This window comes from Bidens hawaiensis, unplaced genomic scaffold, assembly GCF_021521415.1.
Source record: "Bidens hawaiensis isolate Kalapana, Puna unplaced genomic scaffold, B.hawaiensis_p1.1 tig00033540_1, whole genome shotgun sequence".
NCBI classification, from domain to species: Eukaryota; Viridiplantae; Streptophyta; class Magnoliopsida; order Asterales; family Asteraceae; genus Bidens; species Bidens hawaiensis.
In genome coordinates this window covers 73,554-95,970 of record NW_027495756.1, presented here as the reverse complement: position 1 = coordinate 95,970, position 22,417 = coordinate 73,554, and the positions used below count along the sequence as shown (strand labels likewise).

At 40.3% G+C, this 22,417-nt stretch overlaps 1 protein-coding gene across 1 annotated transcript; it reads left to right on the top strand.

Moving 5' to 3' along the window:
• Window positions 1-10,874: 10,874 nt before the first annotated feature.
• Window positions 10,875-22,309, top strand: LOC143585022 (tobamovirus multiplication protein 1-like). Its single transcript, XM_077066917.1, has 10 exons — window positions 10,875-11,183; window positions 11,513-11,603; window positions 11,692-11,744; window positions 11,839-12,003; window positions 12,098-12,170; window positions 21,320-21,365; window positions 21,479-21,542; window positions 21,641-21,694; window positions 21,846-21,923; window positions 22,029-22,309. Exons 1-10 carry the CDS (start codon window positions 11,022-11,024, stop codon window positions 22,119-22,121), a joined length of 879 nt encoding a protein of 292 aa, XP_076923032.1. The 5' UTR covers window positions 10,875-11,021; the 3' UTR covers window positions 22,122-22,309.
• The last annotated feature ends 108 nt before the right edge of the window (window positions 22,310-22,417 follow it).

Below are 22,417 nucleotides of genomic sequence, written 5' to 3'. Positions count from 1 at the left end.
ATAAGTTAATACATTTGTAATTGAATCTTCATCAACCAAATGGTTTTTTAATTCAAAATTACACATAAACATAAACTCAAACCGAGTAAAAACTGAAAATCAATAAAACATAAACATAAGTTTCTACGAAAACAACTTACTTGGTTTCACCGGAGAAAAGATGGAAAAAGTGGACAGTCTATTTGGTTTGCTGGAGTATATAAACGATTAAACAGCTAATTGCAAGTTAAATGTATATATATTTATTGCATCTTTAGATATATAGTTGAAGAGGTAGGTTCCGCAAAGCCCAGTTGGACCCACAAGACTCACCTTGAAGAGGTATGTCTGCGCAAAGACCAACTGGATCCGCAGGACCCACCATGCTCAGAGAGATGAAGACCTTACACGCAGTAAGCCAGCTGTTCCCGCAGGAAAGCCTCCCTTGGTACAGTACCCTGCCTGTCCCCGCAGCTGTGGGTACAAGCCAAGAAGGAAGGTTACCCGCACTAACAGTAAGGCTACACGCATAAGGCACTAACTCTTATACTTCAGCAATGTCACCTGAAGAAGGAATGAGCAGGGCAGGAATATTCCCGCCCAAAAGAGCCAGTCCGTACGCTTCTAGAAGATCTTTTGTACTATACCTACCAAGGTATGGACAAATAGACAAGATCTGACAAAAGCAACCCATGAACCAATCACAGGGTGACAGCTCACTGACAATAGTACGAGGAGGAGCACGCTCCAGTACAAAATGTCGCTATCAGCCGCTGCCTATCCACCAAATCCTATCATGGCACGAACGTAGCCCATAGTTGGTGGAAAAGGAATATTATATACAGCTGGCCGTACCTGCTTGGAAACCTACTTTCGGCTATAAATACTCCAACACCTTGGAACGGTATCATCATCTTCTCTCTAGCTATTTCTCTCTATATACACTTATATTCAGAGCAATCTAGTCTGATTCTCACGCCGGAGGGTGGTCACAAGGAGGAACCCCCCCCATTCTCAGTGACGAGCTTACGGTGTCTGTTTTGCAGGTTGAGAAGAATAACCATCTTTGCCGGACCTAACCCTCGTGGGAAACATCTACTTAACCCTAGGATTATCCTTAATCTATCGGGGTCATTTAGTGTTTCTTCATTGGCGCCATCCGTGCATTAAGCTAGAACTTACTCTTCTTTTTCTCAGTTTTTTTTCAAACTTCTGGAAAGATGGTTAAGGTTACTCCGATACCAAAGCCACCGGGTAACCAAGAAACTCCGGTAACCACAACCCCAGCTACTGGGGGGAACACCGGTGAATACACGATTGTTACGAACACTACCCCGGTTACCCAAGCCGGGGCAAGTGCAGTAAACAATCCTCTCCTTGGATTCATTAATACCCAGTTAGGGAAACAACAGACGAGACTTCCCCAACAAACACCAGAACAAGTTAAAGCTTGGGCGGAAGCACGTCAGAAAGAATTCCAAGCCGAGTTGGACGAACGTTTACGTTCACTCCAACAGGCCAATGACAAATTCGGAAGCACTCGACAACAGCTCAACATGAGCAATGATTGCGAGTATGTGGATGATGAAGATTGGGAAGAATCTGACAGTGACGCAAACCCACGTCATAAGGCGAAAGGGAAGCGTAAAGAAGCAGACTTCCAATCGAGAAGAAATTTCGAAGAAACTTTCAAACCAAAGAACACGGGGGGAAACCCACGTGACTTCTCCAAAACTTTCAGACCAACTGTTGCGAATGCGGGAACGTCCAAATTTGCAAGGGACATTGCGGAAGCAATCGCCCCAAAGAGTGCCAAACAGATGTCCAACATAGGCACTTACGATGGCATATCTGACCCGGACGATCACATGAACAGATTTATAGCGGGGGCAACCGTCAGTAATTGGACGGAACCCACATGGTGTTACATGTTCCAAATGACGCTCGTCGGGGCAGCCAGAGCGTGGTTTGATCGTCTACCGGTCCACCACATCTACGATTGGGCAGACTTCCAGCACAAATTCAGCCAGCACTTCAGTCAACAAAGAAAATATACTGAAGAGCAATGGACGATCCTCAACTGCATCCGAGAAGAAGACGAATCTTTGCTAGACTTCATCACTCGCTTCAACTCAAAGAAGCTAAGTCTGGGCACTGTTAGCGAAGATCTTGTTCGCGCCGCTTTCATCCACAGCGCTGAGTACCCAGAGCTCATCCGCACGTTGACAGGTAAAGACGGCATGCCATCCACGTGGGATGCCATCATGACGGCAGCTAAACGCTTTGCCGAAACGGAGAAGCAACTGGGTAGAAATCTTCCCCATAGCACAAACCTCTACACCCAGAGAACAAGAGAAAATAACGTTCGTACCGCCCGACAAAACAAAAAGAGTAAGCTTGGTATTTGGCAGTCAAGGGTAAACTTTGACACCTCATCCAGCTCTCGCCCTCTCTTAGACGGAAGGGACAACATGCAGTCGTCGAACCGGAATCCCAGATGGACGTCACTCACCAAAAGCGTCACCGAGATATTTGCCACCGAGAAGCTCCCATGGCCAAAGGCTCCAATAATCCGACAGCGTCAAAACGCTGATCAGAGCAAATCTTGTGACTTCCACGGGACAAAAGGCCACACCACGGAGGAATGCACATCCTTGAAGGATGTCGTCGAAACATTCGTCAAAGATGGGAAACTCACACACCTCGTGGCGTCAATCAAGAACGGAGGGAGGAAATACAATCGGTACAAGGGCAATGGACGGAAGCCCGTCGACATCAGCATTCACATGGTTCACGGCAACATCAGAGAAAGAAAACGCCGAACGACAGAGCCAAGTGCGTGGAAGGAAGCAGAAGTGCGCTTCCCGCGTGTGCCAGGGGGCCCAACAAAGAAGGCCCCATAGTCATCAAAAGCCAGCTGGGGCACTACATCACCTCCCGCACCCTTGCTGATAATGGCGCTTCATCAACGGTCATGTATAGGCAGTTCTTCGACAAGCTAGACGACGAAGACAAAGAACGCCTAGAAACAGTTTACGCCTCGATAGAAGGGTTCGAAGGCAGCACAAACACCCCCTTGGGAATCCTATCTTTCCCCGTCACTCTCACGGGCGGGAAGTACTCCCGCACAGAAGACGTGGACGTCGTTGTAATGAGGAAGCCACACCACACATACGACATTCTCTTCGGGAGAGATGGGATGGCAAGATTTAATGTCGTGGTGTCTTCGGTCCAAGGTATGATGGGATGGCCAACAGCTGAGGGCGTCGCTATGATCACGGGCATTCCCCAGGTATGCATCGCATCTGTCTCATCTAAACCCAAACCAAAAATGGCTAAATCAACCACCTCTGAGCCAGAAGAATGGGCCTTCAATGGCAAATACCTTGACCAGGCCGTTACCATTGGCCCAACGATCACTAATCCCACACGCACCTTACTCAAAAGCTTGTTGCAAAAATATGTCGACATCTTCGCGTGGACACCAGCTGACATGACTGGTGTACCTCGAAGTAAGGCTGAGCATAAGCTCAAGTGTGACCCGGCGTTCGCGCCGGTCATACAAAAGCGTCGCGTAATGGGTGCTGAGCAGGCTAACGCGTGTAGAACCCAAGTCAAGGAACTCCTTGACGCAGGCATAGTACGCGTTAGTAAATATCAAACATGGGTTGCAAATCCCGTCATGGTACCAAAATCCAACAAACAATGGCGCATGTGCATAGATTTTAAAGACCTAAACAAAGCATGCCCCAAGGATTGTTACCCGTTACCCGAAATTGACTTTAAGGTAGATTCATAAGCACCGTTTCGCCTTAAATGCTTCCTTGATGCGTATAAAGGGTACCATCAAATCCACATGGCTGTTGACGATCAGGATAAAACCGCATTTCGGACGCCCAGTGGCACATTTTGTTACCAAATGATGCCATTCGGACTAAAGAATGCCGGATCTACATACCAACGCCTAATGGACAAAGAGTTTCACGCCCAAATCGGGAGGAACTTGGAGGTTTACATGGATGACTTGGTCATCAAAAGCCTCGAGCCAGAGGCGATGTTGAAAGACATCGAAGAAACTTTCAACACGCTCAGAAAGATAAACATGAAGCTCAACCCGAGCAAGTGTTCCTTTGGGATGGAAGATGGGAAGTTCTTATGAGTCATCGTTACCAAAGATGGCTTCAGAGCAAACCCCGAAAAGGTTGAAGCCATTATGAAAATGGAATCACCTACTACCATCAAACAGGCTCAGACACTGAATGGACGACTAGTCGCACTTAACCGCTTTTTGGCAAACCATGCGGAAAAGTCGTTCCCATTCGTGTCAACATTGAGAAATTGTTTGAAGAAAACGCACTTCCGCTGGATACCAGAAGCGGAAGCAGCCTTTCAAGAGATTCGGTCACGCTTGATCGAACTCCCAACACTCACAGCACCAGAAGTGGGGGAGGAATTAATTCTCTACCTCTCCGCCACAGACAGAGCAACTGGGGCAGTCTTAATAGTAGAACGAAAGGGCATCCAGATGCCCATCTACTATGTAAGCCGCGTCTTAACAGACGTGGAAACCCGGTACACCACCCTGGAAAAATTAGTCTTAGCGCTTGTACAGGCTTCACGCAGGCTAAGACGATATTTCCAAGGCTACCCAATCACCATTCTCACCAACTTCAAACTTGCAAACGTTTTAGGCAAACCCGAGTTGTCAGGGCGCCTAGCCAAATGGGCAATTGAGTTGGGAGAATACGCGATAAAGTACAAGCCAAGACCAGCCATAAAAGGCCAGGTCTTGGCCGACTTTATTGCAGAAGTCCCCGCTTCGCGGGAAAAAGAGTGTCAGGAAGAGGCTCAACCCTCTCCAGCACAAGACATTAACGATGTCTGGCGACTCTATACTGATGGAGCAGCCAACAACGAAGGTTCAGGCGCAGGGTTGAAACTAACTAACCCAGCATGCCAAGAATACACTTACGCTATTCGGCTGGATTTCCCAAGTACGAATAACGAAACGGAGTACGAAGCATTCTTGGCCGGATTAAGAATTGCGCGTAAGATGGGGGTGAAAAACTTGGAAGCCCACGTAGATTCCATGCTAGTAGCCAACCAGATAAACGGGACGTACACGGCCGTGAACGACACAATGGCCCTATACCTCGCACAAGAAAAAACCCTTATGCGCGATTTCAACGATTGCAAATTTGTGCACATCAAGCGAAGCGAAAACAAATATGCGGATTCGCTAAGCAAGCTTGCATCGTTAGCCTTCACCCACTTGGGAAAGGGCATCCGCTTTGAACTTCTTGGAGCACCATCAGTCCCGCACAAGGAAATTTGTGTCATCTAAACCGGCACGGAAACATGGATGACGCCAATCATAAATTATCTTGCGACGGGTGTACTACCAGAGTCAAAGACACAGGCAAGAAAGATACGCTGTAAATCACTGAACTATCAACTTGTTGATGACATACTTTACAGGCGTAATTTTCTTGGCCCACTCCTCAGATGCGTTGACGACCAAGATGCCGACTACCTCCTAAGGGAAGTACACGAAGGCATCTGTGGAGTACACGCAGGTCCACGCGCAGTTGTAGCTAAGCTAAACAACGCGGGATACTTTTGGCCGGGGATGCACACGGATGCGCTGGCCTACATCAGAAAATGTAGGTCCTGCCAGCTCTACGCACCCAACACGCATCGCCCGAAGAACGAACTTGTTCCAGTCACTTCTTCATGGCCATTCCAGAAGTGGGCCATCGATGTTACAGGCCCATTTCCCACAGCAGCAGGGAACGTTCAGTTCCTAGTGGTAGCCATCGACTACTTCACCAAGTGGATAGAAGCAAAACCCCTAGCCCAAACAACCGCAAAACATATCAAAAAATTTAGTTGGGAATTTATTATTTGTCGTTTTAGACTTCCACAGAATTTGGTGAGCGATAACGGCACCAACTTTGCTGACCAGAAGCTACAAAAGTGGCTGAAAGAGCTTCAAATCACCCACACCTTTACCTCAGTGGCACACCCGCAGGGTAATGGTGAGGTGGAAAGAGCAAACAAGAGCATCGTCGACGGCATAAAGAAAAGACTCTTGGAGCATAGATCAGGCTGGGTGGCCGAAGTTCCACATGTCCTTTGGGCAAACAGAACGCTGAATAAAGCAAGCACGGGCGAAACCCCATTCAGCCTCACCTATGGCACTGAAGCCATGGTTCCAATCGAGATTGGTCTACCCTCACCAAGAGTCATAACTCAACCAGAAGACAATGATGCGGAAAGACGGTTAGACCTTATGCTGACCGAAGAGCGCAGAGACTTAGCCGCAGCGCGTGAAGAGAACTACAAGCGACAAATGCAAAAGTACTACAACACGCGGGTGAAACTCTGCAACTTCAATGTCGGAGACTACATACTGCGTAACAACGAGGCTTCGAACCAGGAGCACCCAGGAAAGCTGGCCCCGGTCTGGGAAGGGCCATACATTATTAAAGAAGTTCTGGGAAAGGGCGCATACCGGCTCGAAAGGCTCGATGGCACCCCCATCCCAAGAACATGGAATGGAGCTCAATTACGCAGATGCTACATGTAGATCAATTCCAAACTTGTAACGAACATGCCTAGAGCCACTTCTAATGGAAATGATTCTCCTTATCACATTGATGCTGATAGCCTTACCTTTATACTTATGATCTGACCACACTGATATGCCGGTATTCACCGCATAAATAAGTGAGGGAGGAAGTAAGTCGTTGCGTGTGGAAAGCGGCACAACCCGCATAAACACAAATAAACAGTAAAAATTTCTAAGGAAAAGATGAGGAAAACCTTCACGCAGGTCAGACATAGATGAAGTTTGGTCATCCTACTAAGTGAAAGTAACGGTCCTACCCGCACAATCATGATAGAGGAAACAGAACATAACCTATTATCTGACACGCGTCGAAAAGTTAACTTATTCAAAACACTTAGAAAATTGCTAAGTTAAACTAAAATATGCATGAGCAAATCATATAATGTTTATAAGGCAAGGCATTAACAAAACATTTATATTCACGATAAAAGCTGTTCAAACATTACAAAATGGCTAGGTATCTACCCGCCTACAAAAAGTGCAAATCTATCCTAACGGCTGGGAGGAATCTCAAGATTCAGGCTTCGGGACCACTCCCTCCAAACCCACTTGAACCCGCACCATCAGTTGGCTGCGGCTGTTCAAGGAAAGCTTTGAGAACAGCTAGCCTGTCATCAGCAACAGCAACTTCATTAACCTTTTCCACGACCAGATGAGAGAAAGCAGCATACTGGTTCACAACTTGGTCATAGGCAGCCTCAGTATCAACATCGTGTAGAGGAAATTTGAAAGGCGAGATGCCTATCTCTGCAAATCCTAGGCCAAGTAAAAAACCAGCCTTCTCTCCATCCTCATGAGAAGCGTTGAGGGCTGTGCTCATGACATATATACCATATATAGAATTAGATTACCATCTGGTATGATATTAATTACATATCAAATATAGTAAATAAGATGCTTGTTATATAAGCATAAATAGGATTAGATTACCATTTGGTATGATATGATATATCGAATGTAGTACATACAGTATACTAGATATTTGTTATATAACCATACATATGGAATGAAAGATGTTCAAATAAAAATAATTAGAAGTTTCCTAGAAATAGTAAGAATCAATAGATTTTTTACATTTGTCATTACAACCTATGATAAAAAACAATTTTAGAAAACTATGTCGGTTATAATGGTGAAAAAGTATATTATTTCGTATGATATTTTATGTTGAATATAGTTATTTGTTATATAAGCATGTATATATAGAGGATGGTTCATACAACAACTGATATTAATATGAAAAATGCGAAAAGTGAATCTTAGTCATTGATTAAATATAATCGATGCTCCAAAATAAAAATGGCAAATTTATAATCAGCAAGAAATTAATTGACTAGGATTTTAATGAAGATAATAGTTTAGTCTCGTGATTTTAAAATCAAGATGAGTAATTAATGTCATTTAATATGTATTATTAGTAGTTAACTCAAAGTTATAAAGGAATGAGCTCGGGATGGAACCGGTATTGATCCCGAAATTCAGAAATATTTGGTACCGGTACCGTACTGATACCAAAAACTCAAAACCTAGTACTGATTCGGTACGACAGTACCAAATCGATACCGAATTCGATACACGTACCGGTACCAATCGATACTAGTACAAATTAGTACCAATACCAAAAATGCGCATCCCAGAAGTTACCCATCACTCTTTTTTAGATAATCAAAAGTATAGTTAATCAAGTGACATTTTAATTATATACCGATATTTTCATTCATAATTCATTAAATGTGTTAATTATATATTCATTTTTTATGTATAAAATAAAAATAAAAGTTTCTTTTATTATGTACATGTTTATACATGTAGCGTGTAGGTTGTATTATATATTGTCTACACATATTGTTAGTTCTGTGTAAACAATATGTGAATAAAACACATTTTTGTTATCACTTCACCCACACCTTAAATCATCAGTTGTATATTTCATCAATAGATGCAACAGAAGCTTGGTAGTAAGAAATAAGAAGCACCAAGCCAGGAGTCCATTATAAATGTCAAGGTCTCCCAACAACTTTGTGGCATGAATCACAGCACCACTGCCTTTAAAAGTCAGCAAGACCATTTGCTATATTTCATATTTCTTAATCGACACTCTGTTTGAATATATGACAATATTTAACCCTCATTTCCATATTCACAACCTCCGTCAAAGTTTTGATCTTTTGACTATTTTGCTACCATGCATGTTCCAAGCATAAATCCGTGTCTTTAAAGAGATCAAACATAATTACAACCCTTTCTAACCATCTCATCAATCACCGAATAACACGAACTGGATACTATGGGTGCAAACGAGCCAAGCTGCTAGCGAGCTACTTGAGATCGATTCGTTAAAAGCTCGATCGAGTCGAGCTTAATCGAGCCTGAGCCTAAAAGTAAGCTTGTTTAATTAACGAGCCCGAGCCCGAGCTTCACTTATCGTGCTCGAGCCGGCTCGCGAGCCACTGTCATTTATATATATTTTTTAATATATATATTTGATAGTTATTAATTTTTTGGAAAACATATTATGTATTTCATTATTTAGTTACTACAAAACGATTACAATAAAGTGACAACAAACGGGCAACAAAAATAACTAAATAATAATGTTATGAAAAAATAAATAAAAATAACTAAATAATATATATTATTTTATACATAAAATTATAATTGAAAAAAATATATAAAAATAATTATAAATATATAAAAGAATTAATAAATGGTAAACGAGGCTCGAGCTTTGAAAATAGAGTTCAAAACGAACGGAGCTCAAGCCTAGTCAAACTCTGGCTCGGCTCGTTTGCACCCCGACTGAACACACCCGACTCATAAAACGACTTGATCACCGTGTTATAATTACCAAGATTAATTTTCATATTATACTTAACCGGAAACTCGAGATAAACACGCTTCACCTCATCGTATCTCTTCGCCGACATACACTAAAACAATAACGCGTTTAAAGATTTGGTATCATGAACGATACCCAGTTGAGGCATTTTATCATAGCCTCAAGTTGTTGATCAGTTATTACAATCATCATATGCCGATTATCATTTTCTACTGCTTGAGCAACCAACCAGCTATAACATTTTAATGTGATAAGTGCTTATCCTTGATTATAATAAATAAATACTCACATGATATATTGCAAAATGCAATACCCACTAACTTCCTTACAAACGTGCGATGTAATTATCATCTTTTATATTTGTTTATACCAACGTGTGTTTAGATAGTACAATAATAATATATCATAATTATCAAAATCTTGTAGAAAGGTCAAGAAAGTTATGAAAAGGTAGTTAAATTCTATCTAAAGTTTTAACATAAGTACATAACTCAATTTTTGTATATTTCAAGCACAACTTAATTTGCTATAAGTTAATAAAATTCAATATATAAATTTGATAACCGCAACATTTATATACTTTACAAACACGATTGTAAATAAATATAAACTCGTAAGTATACTTCGGTTAAATTTTAAAAATGCAAAAAAAAAGGTTAAAATAAAATAACACAATCAAATAGAAACTTTTAATAGGACCCACCTTCGTGTTTTTTTGACTTTCCATCCCCAAAGTCCAAACCACACGATGGGGTAATCAGTACATCCTCTTCCGTAATCGTTACATAGACGCGCTCATGTATCTTCAAAAATCTCATTGTGTGTTGTCTAAGTCTAACCATTAACCACATGCTCTAAAAATAAATAAATAAATAAGTAAAAATACTTGTACATATAATAATAAAAATATTCTAAATGACTAGTTCTATTTACACGTCCGATTTAAAACTTTAAACTAGGATAAACTATTAAGCCAAAAACCCAAACCAGACAATTGTATTTAATTTTACATGATTGAGTTCTTTCTTTATACCAAAAAAAAGGTATCATCTTTTGCTAGATTTTTCTAAATAAACCAGGATATGTTACTTTATAGATATGTTACCTAATATATGAGATAAAATTATAAAAACTTTTACATTTATAGATTTCATTACAAAATTAAAACCAATCTTTAAAGCACACGTTCGTTTTAAAAAACTTAACCTGAAAATTACAAAACTTTAAAACAATATTAATGATCACTTTATAATCACAATAAAGCTTGTCTTTAACTCTATTATTATTATTATTCAAGATTATTATTAATAATATTATTACAGAGTGAACAAACTCTTTCCTTCTATAATCTTCTTTCTTTCTTTCACTTATTAATCAACAAATAAACTTCATCTTCATCTTTCATTTTCCTTTCTTTCTTTCACCTTTTGCCCCAATATGTACTCTTTCTTGCATCTCTAAAGCACCCAATTTTATTATTATTATTATTATTATTGCAATTCTTGATCAAGATTCTCTGTGCGATCCATCAATCAACAGATTTGTGATTGTGGGGTTGAATTTGATCAAGATATGACGAGATTCCAGCTGGGTTTTCCGTTGTCTTCGATAAAGATGATTGATTTCTGGGTATCGGCTGATTGGTGGGATGAGATTAATGAATCAAGAAACTGGCAAGATGGAATCTTTTTCACTCTTTGTGCCTTGTACGGCGTCGTTTCAGCCATTGCTCTTGTAAGCTTATTCACCCAGATAATATACATCAAACCCACTGATTAAGTTTTGTTGATTTGGTTATGTTTTTTTCTTTTTTTAGCCCTTGATAGATTAGGTTTATTAAACTATTGGGTGCTTGTTTGAAGTGTTAATTGTTAAGAAGTTGTTGAAATGATTGATGTTTTTAAGAATTTAAGGGATTAGAATTAGATAGGAATATCGATTTGAGCATGTTGTATGTGAATATTGTGTGACAAGTTTCGTCTTTTTGGAGTTAATCATTTATCAATAAAAAGATGGATGATTTGTTATAATATTGTTTGTTTTGAATATGTACATGATTGCAGATTCAGTTAATTAGGATTCAGCTAAGAGTGCCCGAGTACGGTTGGACAACGCAAAAGGTTTTCCACCTCATGAATTTCATTGTGAATGGAGGTAGAACACTAAATCGTCTATGAACTGTTTCTGTTTGACGATTCATAGTGGCACGTATAATATATATTACTCGCTTGTTTTTTTGCAGTGCGTGCTGTTGTGTTTGGGTTCCACTTACAAGTGTTCAATTTGCATCCAAAGGTGAGTATTTCACTTTCATATGTTTTTTTTTAATTAGTAATGAGTTTATATATAAGAAAACAAATTTGAAGTCTTCATCAAATTTTGTTATTAGGTTTGCATTTGGATGCTATTGGAAATACCGGGCCTACTGTTTTTCTCGACGTATACTCTTCTAGTCCTATTTTGGGCTGAGATATATCACCAGGCTAAGAATTTACCAACGGGTAATCTCAGGATTATTTATGTGTCGGTTAATGCAGGGGTTTATTTGATACAAGTAAGCTATTTGTGATTCGTTATGTTCAATAAGCCAATTGTCACCTTAGTGCTGTTTTGATCTTTAGATGTAATTAACAAGTTGTTTGCATTAGGGTTGTCTTTGGCTTTATCTATGGTTGGATGATAGCAGCTTGGTGCAACTCATCGGAAAGATATTTGTTGCAGGTTAACTTTTTTTACTATTTGTCAAATGTCCAAAATACCCCTTGTTTAGTTTACTGATGTATTCTTGTTTGATGTTTATGCTTCAGTTATATCACTTATTGTAACACCCTAACCCGGAGCAGGCTGACGTGTCACTATTACAGATATCATAGACCAAACAAAAACCATTTAAACGAAATGAAAAGAATCCCATGGCAACCAAAAGAGTTAAAAACACTGAAAGAAATTCTAAGTCAAATTTATTAAATGCTTAAATAAAAGAAAATTAAATCAAGTCCTTATTCTTGAGCTTCATTTTACTCTCATCACTTATCTCCCCGATTTCCCGAATTACCTGTTAGCAAATAAGACAGACACAAACAAGAAAATACGGCTGAGCCAAAAATTGCCCCGTAACAGAGAGAACAATAGTACAGGTAAAGGCATACATAAGACAAAACACATACTGAAATAAAACTGAAACTATTGCGGATATAAAACCACGTTTTAGTCCGAACTATAATTAGATGCGAAACATAATCCGATACACGATCGGGACGTAATCTGAATATACTCAAATTTAACCAAATGCATATACACATATCAAAACGGACCAGAAATATAGCGAAACAAAATATAATTACTAATACACACGACGATGATGTTAAAATAAATAGGTCGTGTAATACGGAAGCACCCAGAGCCTAAACAGAGGGGTACACAGCTAGCTAGTCCATGCACCAAGGAGACGGTGTGGGTGGCGTGCACACATTGTTCCATCTCAAACAGAAGTCAGGAGTCGGAGCTAAGATCGATCTATACGCCTCTAAGTGGCCAAGGTACTACATGAGTACTTTCAGAGACGCCGTGAACTTTGATTACGAACTGTCACGATAAGTGCCATGTCGTTGACGCCCCAACGACAAGTCAGAAATGCTCGGGTAACAGAGTACTGAACTAAAGTCGTATAACTAAAAGATATTTAAACAGGAACATGCAATAATGAATTCAAAATATATATAACCTATTGCATGCTATAAAATTAATATAACCATATCATACGAATAAACCGAACTAGATAACAAAAATCCGCACTACGAAGTGACGGACATCGAATATAAAATGGACTAGAACCAATACTATGAGTGAAGAAAAACAGAATCCGTACCTTAAACAAAGCAAAAAGAAAAGATAAGGTTGTCTTCAACTATATTGAGAATCTACATTATAATATAGTTCACATAAGATTTATTGAACTCAAAATATATTGCGTGATTAACCGATCGGTTTTCCGGCGACAAGGGCTTTTTATAAATAAAAATAATAATAATAATTCGACACTTGATTTCATAAAAGTCATGTAATTGTTACTAATATTAATATATAACGTTAAATGGATGGCAAGAGTTTTGAATTTAACATTCAGACTCTTACCAAAAGGATTTATACAATTATTTAACATAATCCTCTTAATTCTAAATAATCTAAACAGATGGTGGCCACATGTTATGATTGAATTTGCATTTATATATCACACCATAAATAATATTCATTACAGATTATTAGTGATTAACAATTGAGGTGTGTTTGAATTAAGAAAACGATCACACAGTTACACGGAGAACACCAACATGAGTACATATTGAATGTCACTATTAATATATTCTACCCTTTAAAATTCGGATTTAAAGTTTAGTCACCGGAATCGTATCAGAATTTAAGAACTCAAGATTATACAAGAACATGAAAGGTGAACAAGAGCATAACTATTACCTCCAGATCCGAACAAACTGAATGTATCTAAAAGCGAGGGCGGTGGAAGTAAACGGACGCATGACGGTGGCTGTCTCTTACTAAATCCAAGAGATCAATATGGCAGCGGCGAAAAACTGGCGTGATGGTGATGGTTATCTCCGGTAACTGGTAGCGTTGGCCGCATATTTTCGGTAAATCATAGAATGGTGGTGGTTGTGGTGAATACGGCAGCGAGGAATGAAGGGGCAGAAGGGGTTTTAAAGGGGATTGAGAATTGAATGAAAAGAATATTAAACTCCTAGTTTATTTGAAAATTTGTTGAACAAGATAAATCTTGAAATCATATCCAATCTTGTTAATTTAATTCATTTGATATTGTTTTATGCATGAAAAATCCTACACATATACATCTAGAAATTGTTGCTTACTCTAACAATGTAAAACTCAAGATTCAAAAATTCAAGATTGAGATATAATTATCGATTCTAGAACTATTATAATTAATATATATGTTTATCTTTAACTAAAAAAAATACGAGTTATTATAATTATACTCCCCTAAAAAAATTTCGTCCTCGAAATTGTAAGGCAGGGACACATACTTTCGGATATAACGGAAACGAAACAAACTTAAACGTTCATAAATTCAAACATGACAATTGCGAAGTCTTGGAAACAAATATTAGGACATATAAAACAGAATTCATATGAAATCAAAACCATCCAAACTGAAATCACCAAGTGCTAAAACGGAAATAAATACGGATATTGGGAACGAATTGTATCCTCCATTTCCCATGTAGCTTCTCGTTCAGAATGGTTCTTCCAAAGAATCTTAACGAACGGAATAGTTTTCTTGCGCATATTGCGTTCTTGACGATCAAGAATAGCTTCCGGTTCTTCTTCAACAGATAAATCCTCGCGAATCTGATGGAGCGGATAGGTAACAACATGTAACGGGTGGTAATTATACCCCCTAAGAAGAGATACGTGAAAGACCCTATGCACATGAGATAACTGAGGTGGTAAAGCCAAACGATAAGAGACTTCGCCAACTCTTTCAAGAATTTCAAACGGTCCGATGAATATTGGGCTAAGTTTTCCCTTGATTCCAAAACGTTGAACGCCTCTACAAGGTGAAACTCGCAAGAATACCCGATCATCGACATTAAATTCCAAAGCTCGACGATGTCGGTCTGCATAGCTCTTCTGTCGACTCTGAGCCTCTTTTAGCTTCTCACGAGCAATGGTAACTTTCTCATTTGTAATCTGTACCAACTCGGGCCCTTCAATAATTTTCTCACCAACCTCATCCCAACAATTAGGGGCTCTACACTTACGACCATATAAAAGCTCGAATGGCGCCATACCGATGCTAGCTTGCCAACTATTATTGTAGGCAAACTCAACCAGACTTAAATACTCGTCCCAGTTTCCACTCCACTCTAAAGCACATGCTCGAAGCATATCTTCGAGTGTCTGAATGGTACGTTCTGACTGACCGTCAGTCTGAGGGTGAAATGCGGTACTGAATCTCAATCTAGTACCCCATGCGGCCTGCAACCCCTTCCAAAAACGCGAAGTGAAACGTGGGTCTCGATCACAAACAATAGAGACGGGGGTGCCATGGAGTCTCACAATCTCTCGAGTAAAAATATCGGATAACTTACTGACTGAGAATCCTTTTTGAATCGGAAGAAAGTGAGCCGATTTTGACAAACGATCGACTACAACCCAAATAGCATCATTTCTTTTAAACGTTTTAGGTAGTCCGGTAATAAAATCCATTGAGATATCATCCCACTTCCATACCGGAATGTCAAGTGTCTGAAGTAAACCCCCAGCTCTTTGATGCTCAGTTTTAACTTGCTGACAAGTAAGGCATCTGCTGACATAACTGGCCACGTCCTCTTTCATACCGCTCCACCAAAAATGTTGACGAAGATCCCGATACATCTTTGTGGATCCGGGGTGGATTGAGAACGGTGAACTGTGAGCCTCGGCTAACGACTCCCGTAGGGTGGAATCGCTAGGAACACATAACCGTTTCCCACACCAAACTACGCCATGCTCGTCTTCTCTGAATTCTGATACCATAACTGTAACACCCCAACCCGGAGCAGGCTGACGTGTCACTATTACAGATATCATAGACCAAACAAAAACCATTTAAACGAAATGAAAAGAATCCCATGGCAACCAAAAGAGTTAAAAACACTGAAAGAAATTCTAAGTCAAATTTATTAAATGCTTAAATAAAAGAAAATTAAATCAAGTCCCTATTCTTGAGCTTCATTTTACTCTCTGTAGGGGTATGGTACTAAAACCCGGTTCTACGACCCTAAATCTATTATGTTTGGCTTATTTCATTACATGGACTAATACAATGTTATTGGGCTGAGGGGGTTTTGTGGAGGTAACCCTAACTGGGCTAGGCCCATTAGGGTACCATGATGGTGGCCATGAGACTCTATATAAGGAGGTCTCCACCTCTTTATCATGGGTCATGCTCAATAAGAGCCACCACCACTTTTTGTGTCTGTGAACAAGAAATCCTCAGGATATCTTAGCAGTCACCTCCACACCCCCGAAACCATTGCAGGTCTCGACATTGCAGGTCACAGGCGCAGCCGAAGAAGAAGAAGATTAAGACGTGGTTCGTTCATCTCGAAAATCCGTGGAAACATCGTCATGGATCAGGTAAGATTCATTTCGTGCTTCGACATTGGCGCCATCCGTGGGACGGCAACGAACTGCCCTTCGATCTTCATCTCGGCTGTCAGATCTCTCCCAAGAAAAACACAGATCTGGAAGTTTACAGAAAAAGGCTTCAAAGCTTGTTCTATTAAAGCTCAAAAAGATCCATAGATCTAAAAAGAGGCTTCCAGATCTGGGCAAGAAGGAAAATCCGTGATTCGAATGATCAGATCTCCGAATCTGTGATGGTTTTAAATCTGCTCCGGGCTTCAGATCTGTCCAGATCTGATTTACAGATCTAGGTCTAGATTACAGACCTGGATTTTAGGTCTAAAGTTGCAGATCTGACTCTTAAATTGCAGATCCAGAAATTACCAGACTTCCGCCGCCATGTACGCACGCCCGTGGGTTCTCACTCCGCAGCCGTGCATGTGCCGCCGCAGAAACCACCATCTGGGTTTTGCGCAAGAGACCTCCGCCATGCACGCGCACTCGCGAGTCACCACTCTATCGCTGTGCATGCGCGCATCAGGCTACGCGCCAAACTTCAAGGTTGGGAATCCTCCTAATATCCCATATGGCTACGCGCCAAGGTTGGGAATCCTCATAATATCCCATATGGCTACGCGCCAAGGTTGGGAATCCTCATAATATCCCATATGGCTACGCGCCAAGGATGGGAATCCTCATAATATCCCATATGGCTACGCGCCAAACTTCAAGGTTGGGAATCCTCATAATATCCCATATGGCTACGCGCCAAACTGCAAGGTTGGGAATCCTCCTAATATCCCATATGGCTACGCGCCAAGGTTGGGAATCCTCCTAATATCCCATATGGCTACGCGCCAAACTTCAAGGTTGGGAATCCTCATAATATCCCATATGGCTACGCGCCAAGGTTGGGAATCCTCATAATATCCCATATGGCTACGCGCCAAGGATGGGAATCCTCATAATATCCCATATGGCTACGCGCCAAACTTCAAGGTTGGGAATCCTCATAATATCCCATATGGCTACGCGCCAAACTTAGGGGTTGGGAATCCTCATACCATATGCTCACGCATCACATATGCTCACGCATATTACACATGCTCACGCATATTACACATGCTTACGCATCACATGCTCACACATGTCACAGTCTACACGCACGCGCACGCAACATCTGCGCGTGGCGCATAACACAAAACCAAAGTCTACACGCACGCGCATGCAACATCTGCACGTGGCGCGTGACATAAAATAGCTCGTAAGCCGCCTCACGCGCAAGCTCCACTATTATTACAGCTCATAAGACGCCTCGCGCGCAAGCTGTTATTATTCTTACAGCCCGTAAGTCGCCTCACGCGCAGGCTTTATTATTCACAGCTCATAAGACGCCTCGCGCGCAAGCTGTTATTATTCTTACAGCCCGTAAGTCGCCTCACGCGCAGGCTTTATTATCACAGCTCATAAGACGCCTCGCGCGCAAGCTGTTATTATTCTTACAGCCCGTAAGTCGCCTCACGCGCAGGCTTTATTATTCACAGCTCATAAGACGCCTCGCGCGCAAGCTGTTATTATTCTTACAGCCCGTAAGTCGCCTCACGCGCAGGCTTTATTACTTTCACAGCTCGTAAGTCGCCTCACGCGCCAGCTCAATTATTATTCTCAAAGCTCATAAGACGCCTCTCGCGCGCAAGCTTTATTACTTTCACAGCTCGTAAGTCGCCTCACGCGCCAGCTCAATTATTATTCTCAAAGCTCATAAGACGCCTCTCGCGCGCAAGCTTTATTACTTTCACAGCTCGTAAGTCGCCCCGCGCGCCAGCTCAATTATTATTCTTAAAGCTCGTAAGACGCCTCTCGCGCACAGGCTTTATTATTCTTAGCTCGTAAGACGCCCCACGCGCAGGCTTTATTATGCTACAGCTCGTAAGACGCCCCTCGCGCGCAGGCTTTATTATTCTCAGCTCGTAAGTCGCCCCGCGCGCCAGCTTAATTATTATTCTTAAAGCTCGTAAGACGCCTCTCGCGCACAGGCTTTATTATTCTTAGCTCGTAAGTCGCCTCTCGCGCGCAGGCATTATTATTCTCATAGCTCGCAAGTCGCCTCTCGCGCAGTCTTTATTATTATAGCTTGTAAGCCGCCTCACGCGCAGGCTTCATTATTTTTACAGCTTGTCACCATCATGGGGAAAACCTCCCAAAACTCATACAATAAAGACAATGCCAAAGAAAAGGGAAAAAACCGCCTCACACCTTATAAAGTCCAGCGCTCCACCTAGACGCTTGCGCGCCCAGGAGCAACACTGGACTTGGGGGGGCTTGTAGGGGTATGGTACTAAAACCCGGTTCTACGACCCTAAATCTATTATGTTTGGCTTATTTCATTACATGGACTAATACAATGTTATTGGGCTGAGGGGGTTTTGTGGAGGTAACCCTAACTGGGCTAGGCCCATTAGGGTACCATGATGGTGGCCATGAGACTCTATATAAGGAGGTCTCCACCTCTTTATCATGGGTCATGCTCAATAAGAGCCACCACCACTTTTTGTGTCTGTGAACAAGAAATCCTCAGGATATCTTAGCAGTCACCTCCACACCCCCGAAACCATTGCAGGTCTCGACATTGCAGGTCACAGGCGCAGCCGAAGAAGAAGAAGATTAAGACGTGGTTCGTTCATCTCGAAAATCCGTGGAAACATCGTCATGGATCAGGTAAGATTCATTTCGTGCTTCGACACTCTCATCACTGATCTCCCCGATTTCCCGAATTACCTGTTAGCAAATAAGACAGACACAAACAAGAAAATACGGCTGAGCCAAAAATTACCCCGTAACGGAGAGAACAATAGTACAGGTAAAGGCATACATAAGACAAAACACATACTGAAATAAAACTGAAACTATTGCGGATATAAAACCACGTTTTAGACCGAACTATAATTAGATGCGAAACATAATCCGATACACGATCGGGACGTAATCTGAATATACTCAAATTTAACCAAATGCATATACACATATCAAAACGGACCAGAAATATAGCGAAACAAAATATAATTACTAATATACACGACGATGATGTTAAAATAAATAGGTCGTGTAATACGGAAGCACCCAGAGCCTAAACAGAGGGGTACACAGCTAGCTAGTCCATGCACCAAGGAGACGGTGTGGGTGGCGTGCACACATTGTTCCATCTCAAACAGAAGTCAGAAGTCAGGAGTCGGAGCTAAGATCGATCTATACGCCTCTAAGTGGCCAAGGTACTACATGAGTACTTTCAGAGACGCCGTGAACTTTGATTACGCACTGTCACGATAAGTGCCATGTCGTTGACGCCCCAACGACAAGTCAGAAATGCTCGGGTAACAGAGTACTGAACTAAAGTCGTATAACTAAAAGATATTTAAACAGGAACATGCAATAATGAATTCAAAATATATATAACCTATTGCATGCTATAAAATTAATATAACCATATCATACGAATAAACCGAACTAGATAACAAAAATCCGCACTACGAAGTGACGGACATCGAATATAAAATGGACTAGAACCAATACTATGAGTGAAGAAAAACAGAATCCGTACCTTAAACAAAGCAAAAAGAAAAGATAAGGTTGTCTTCAACTATATTGAGAATCTACATTATAATATAGTTCACATAAGATTTATTGAACTCAAAATATATTGCGTGATTAACCGATCGGTTTTCCGGCGACAAGGGCTTTTTATAAATAAAAATAATAATAATAATTCGACACTTGATTTCATAAAAGTCATGTAATTGTTACTAATATTAATATATAACGTTAAATGGATGGCAAGAGTTTTGAATTTAACATTCAGACTCTTACCAAAAGGATTTATACAATTATTTAACATAATCCTCTTAATTCTAAATAATCTAAACAGATGGTGGCCACATGTTATGATTGAATTTGCATTTATATATCACACCATAAATAATATTCATTACAGATTATTAGTGATTAACAATTGAGGTGTGTTTGAATTAAGAAAACGATCACACAGTTACACAGAGAACACCAACATGAGTACATATTGAATGTCACTATTAATATATTCTACCCTTTAAAATTCGGATTTAAAGTTTAGTCACCGGAATCGTATCAGAATTTAAGAACTCAAGATTATACAAGAACATGAAAGGTGAACAAGAGCATAACTATTACCTCCAGATCCGAACAAACTGAATGTATCTAAAAGCGAGGGCGGTGGAAGTAAACGGACGCATGACGGTGGCTGTCTCTTACTAAATCCAAGAGATCAATATGGCAGCGGCGAAAAACTGGCGTGATGGTGATGGTTATCTCCGGTAACTGGTAGCGTTGGCCGCATATTTTCGGTAAATCATAGAATGGTGGTGGTTGTGGTGAATACGGCAGCGAGGAATGAAGGGGCAGAAGGGGTTTTAAAGGGGATTGAGAATTGAATGAAAAGAATATTAAACTCCTAGTTTATTTGAAAATTTGTTGAACAAGATAAATCTTGAAATCATATCCAATCTTGTTAATTTAATTCATTTGATATTGTTTTATGCATGAAAAATCCTACACGTATATACATCTAGAAATTGTTGCTTACTCTAACAATGTAAAACTCAAGATTCAAAAATTCAAGATTGAGATATAATTATCGATTCTAGAACTATTATAATTAATATATATGTTTATCTTTAACTAAAAAAAAATACGAGTTATTATACTTATGGCTGCAGTAGGTTTCCTGCTTTATGGAGGAAGGTGAGACTTGTAAAACGCTTTGGTGATTTTATCGAGTATTTATAATACTTTCTGTTACCAAATAGTTTTAAGGTTATTGCAAGTTTGTAAATGTTTATATCGAATGCTTTTAGGTTATTTATCATGTTGAGACGATTTCCTATTGAATCTAAAGGCAGACAGAAGAAGCTTCACGAGGTTGGTGCTTAACATGTTCGGCTTAAACTTATGTTAATTCTTTGATTAATTCATGGTAAAAGGAGTAGAGAAAAACTGATTCTGGTTTTTTATTGTAGGTTGGATCTGTGACGGGAATATGCTTTACCTGTTTTCTTGTAAGAGGCTTTGTGGTAAGATCCTATTACTCTTCTTCAGCTGTAACTTTGTATGGCAATAGTGACTCTTTGGATTGATAAGTGTGTGCATATTAGTTATAAAGACTGTTGTCTGTCTATGTGATTTTTTTGTTTATTTGAACTTGATTTTTTTTTTCAAATGTAGGATGTTGTATCTGCTTTTGATTCACAAGCTTCATTGGACGTACTTGATCATCCGGTTTTGAACTTTATTTTCTACATGGTACTTATATTAACTATTCTTAAGTTCGGTTCGCTTAAATTTGACAGTTTTCATGTTTCTTTGTTGACCCGTCTTAATAATATTTTCCTTTTTGCCCTTGAACAGTTGGTTGAGATTCTGCCCTCGGCTCTCGTGCTCTACATTCTTCGAAAGCTGCCTCCCAAGAGAGTATCAGCTCAGTACCACCCTATTCGTTAGTAGCCGCCTGCATCTATGCAGTATGCTGGTTATCATTGACTTTGACTTTCAACGGTCGATTCAGTGTTTGATGTTATTGGATTTGAGCAGACTCAAATATATGTTGCTAGTTCGATGTAGAATAATGGTAGCAATATTTCAATTGTCATTGCAAGTTGCAACTTGGATTGGAGGAATCTTTTTGATTAATTTCTTCAAGAACCTAAATTGTCATTTGTTCACCATTGTAATGCTTGTTGAAGAACCTTATTTTTGGCTATTATTGTTTTGTCTTGAATATTTGGTATTCAATAAAA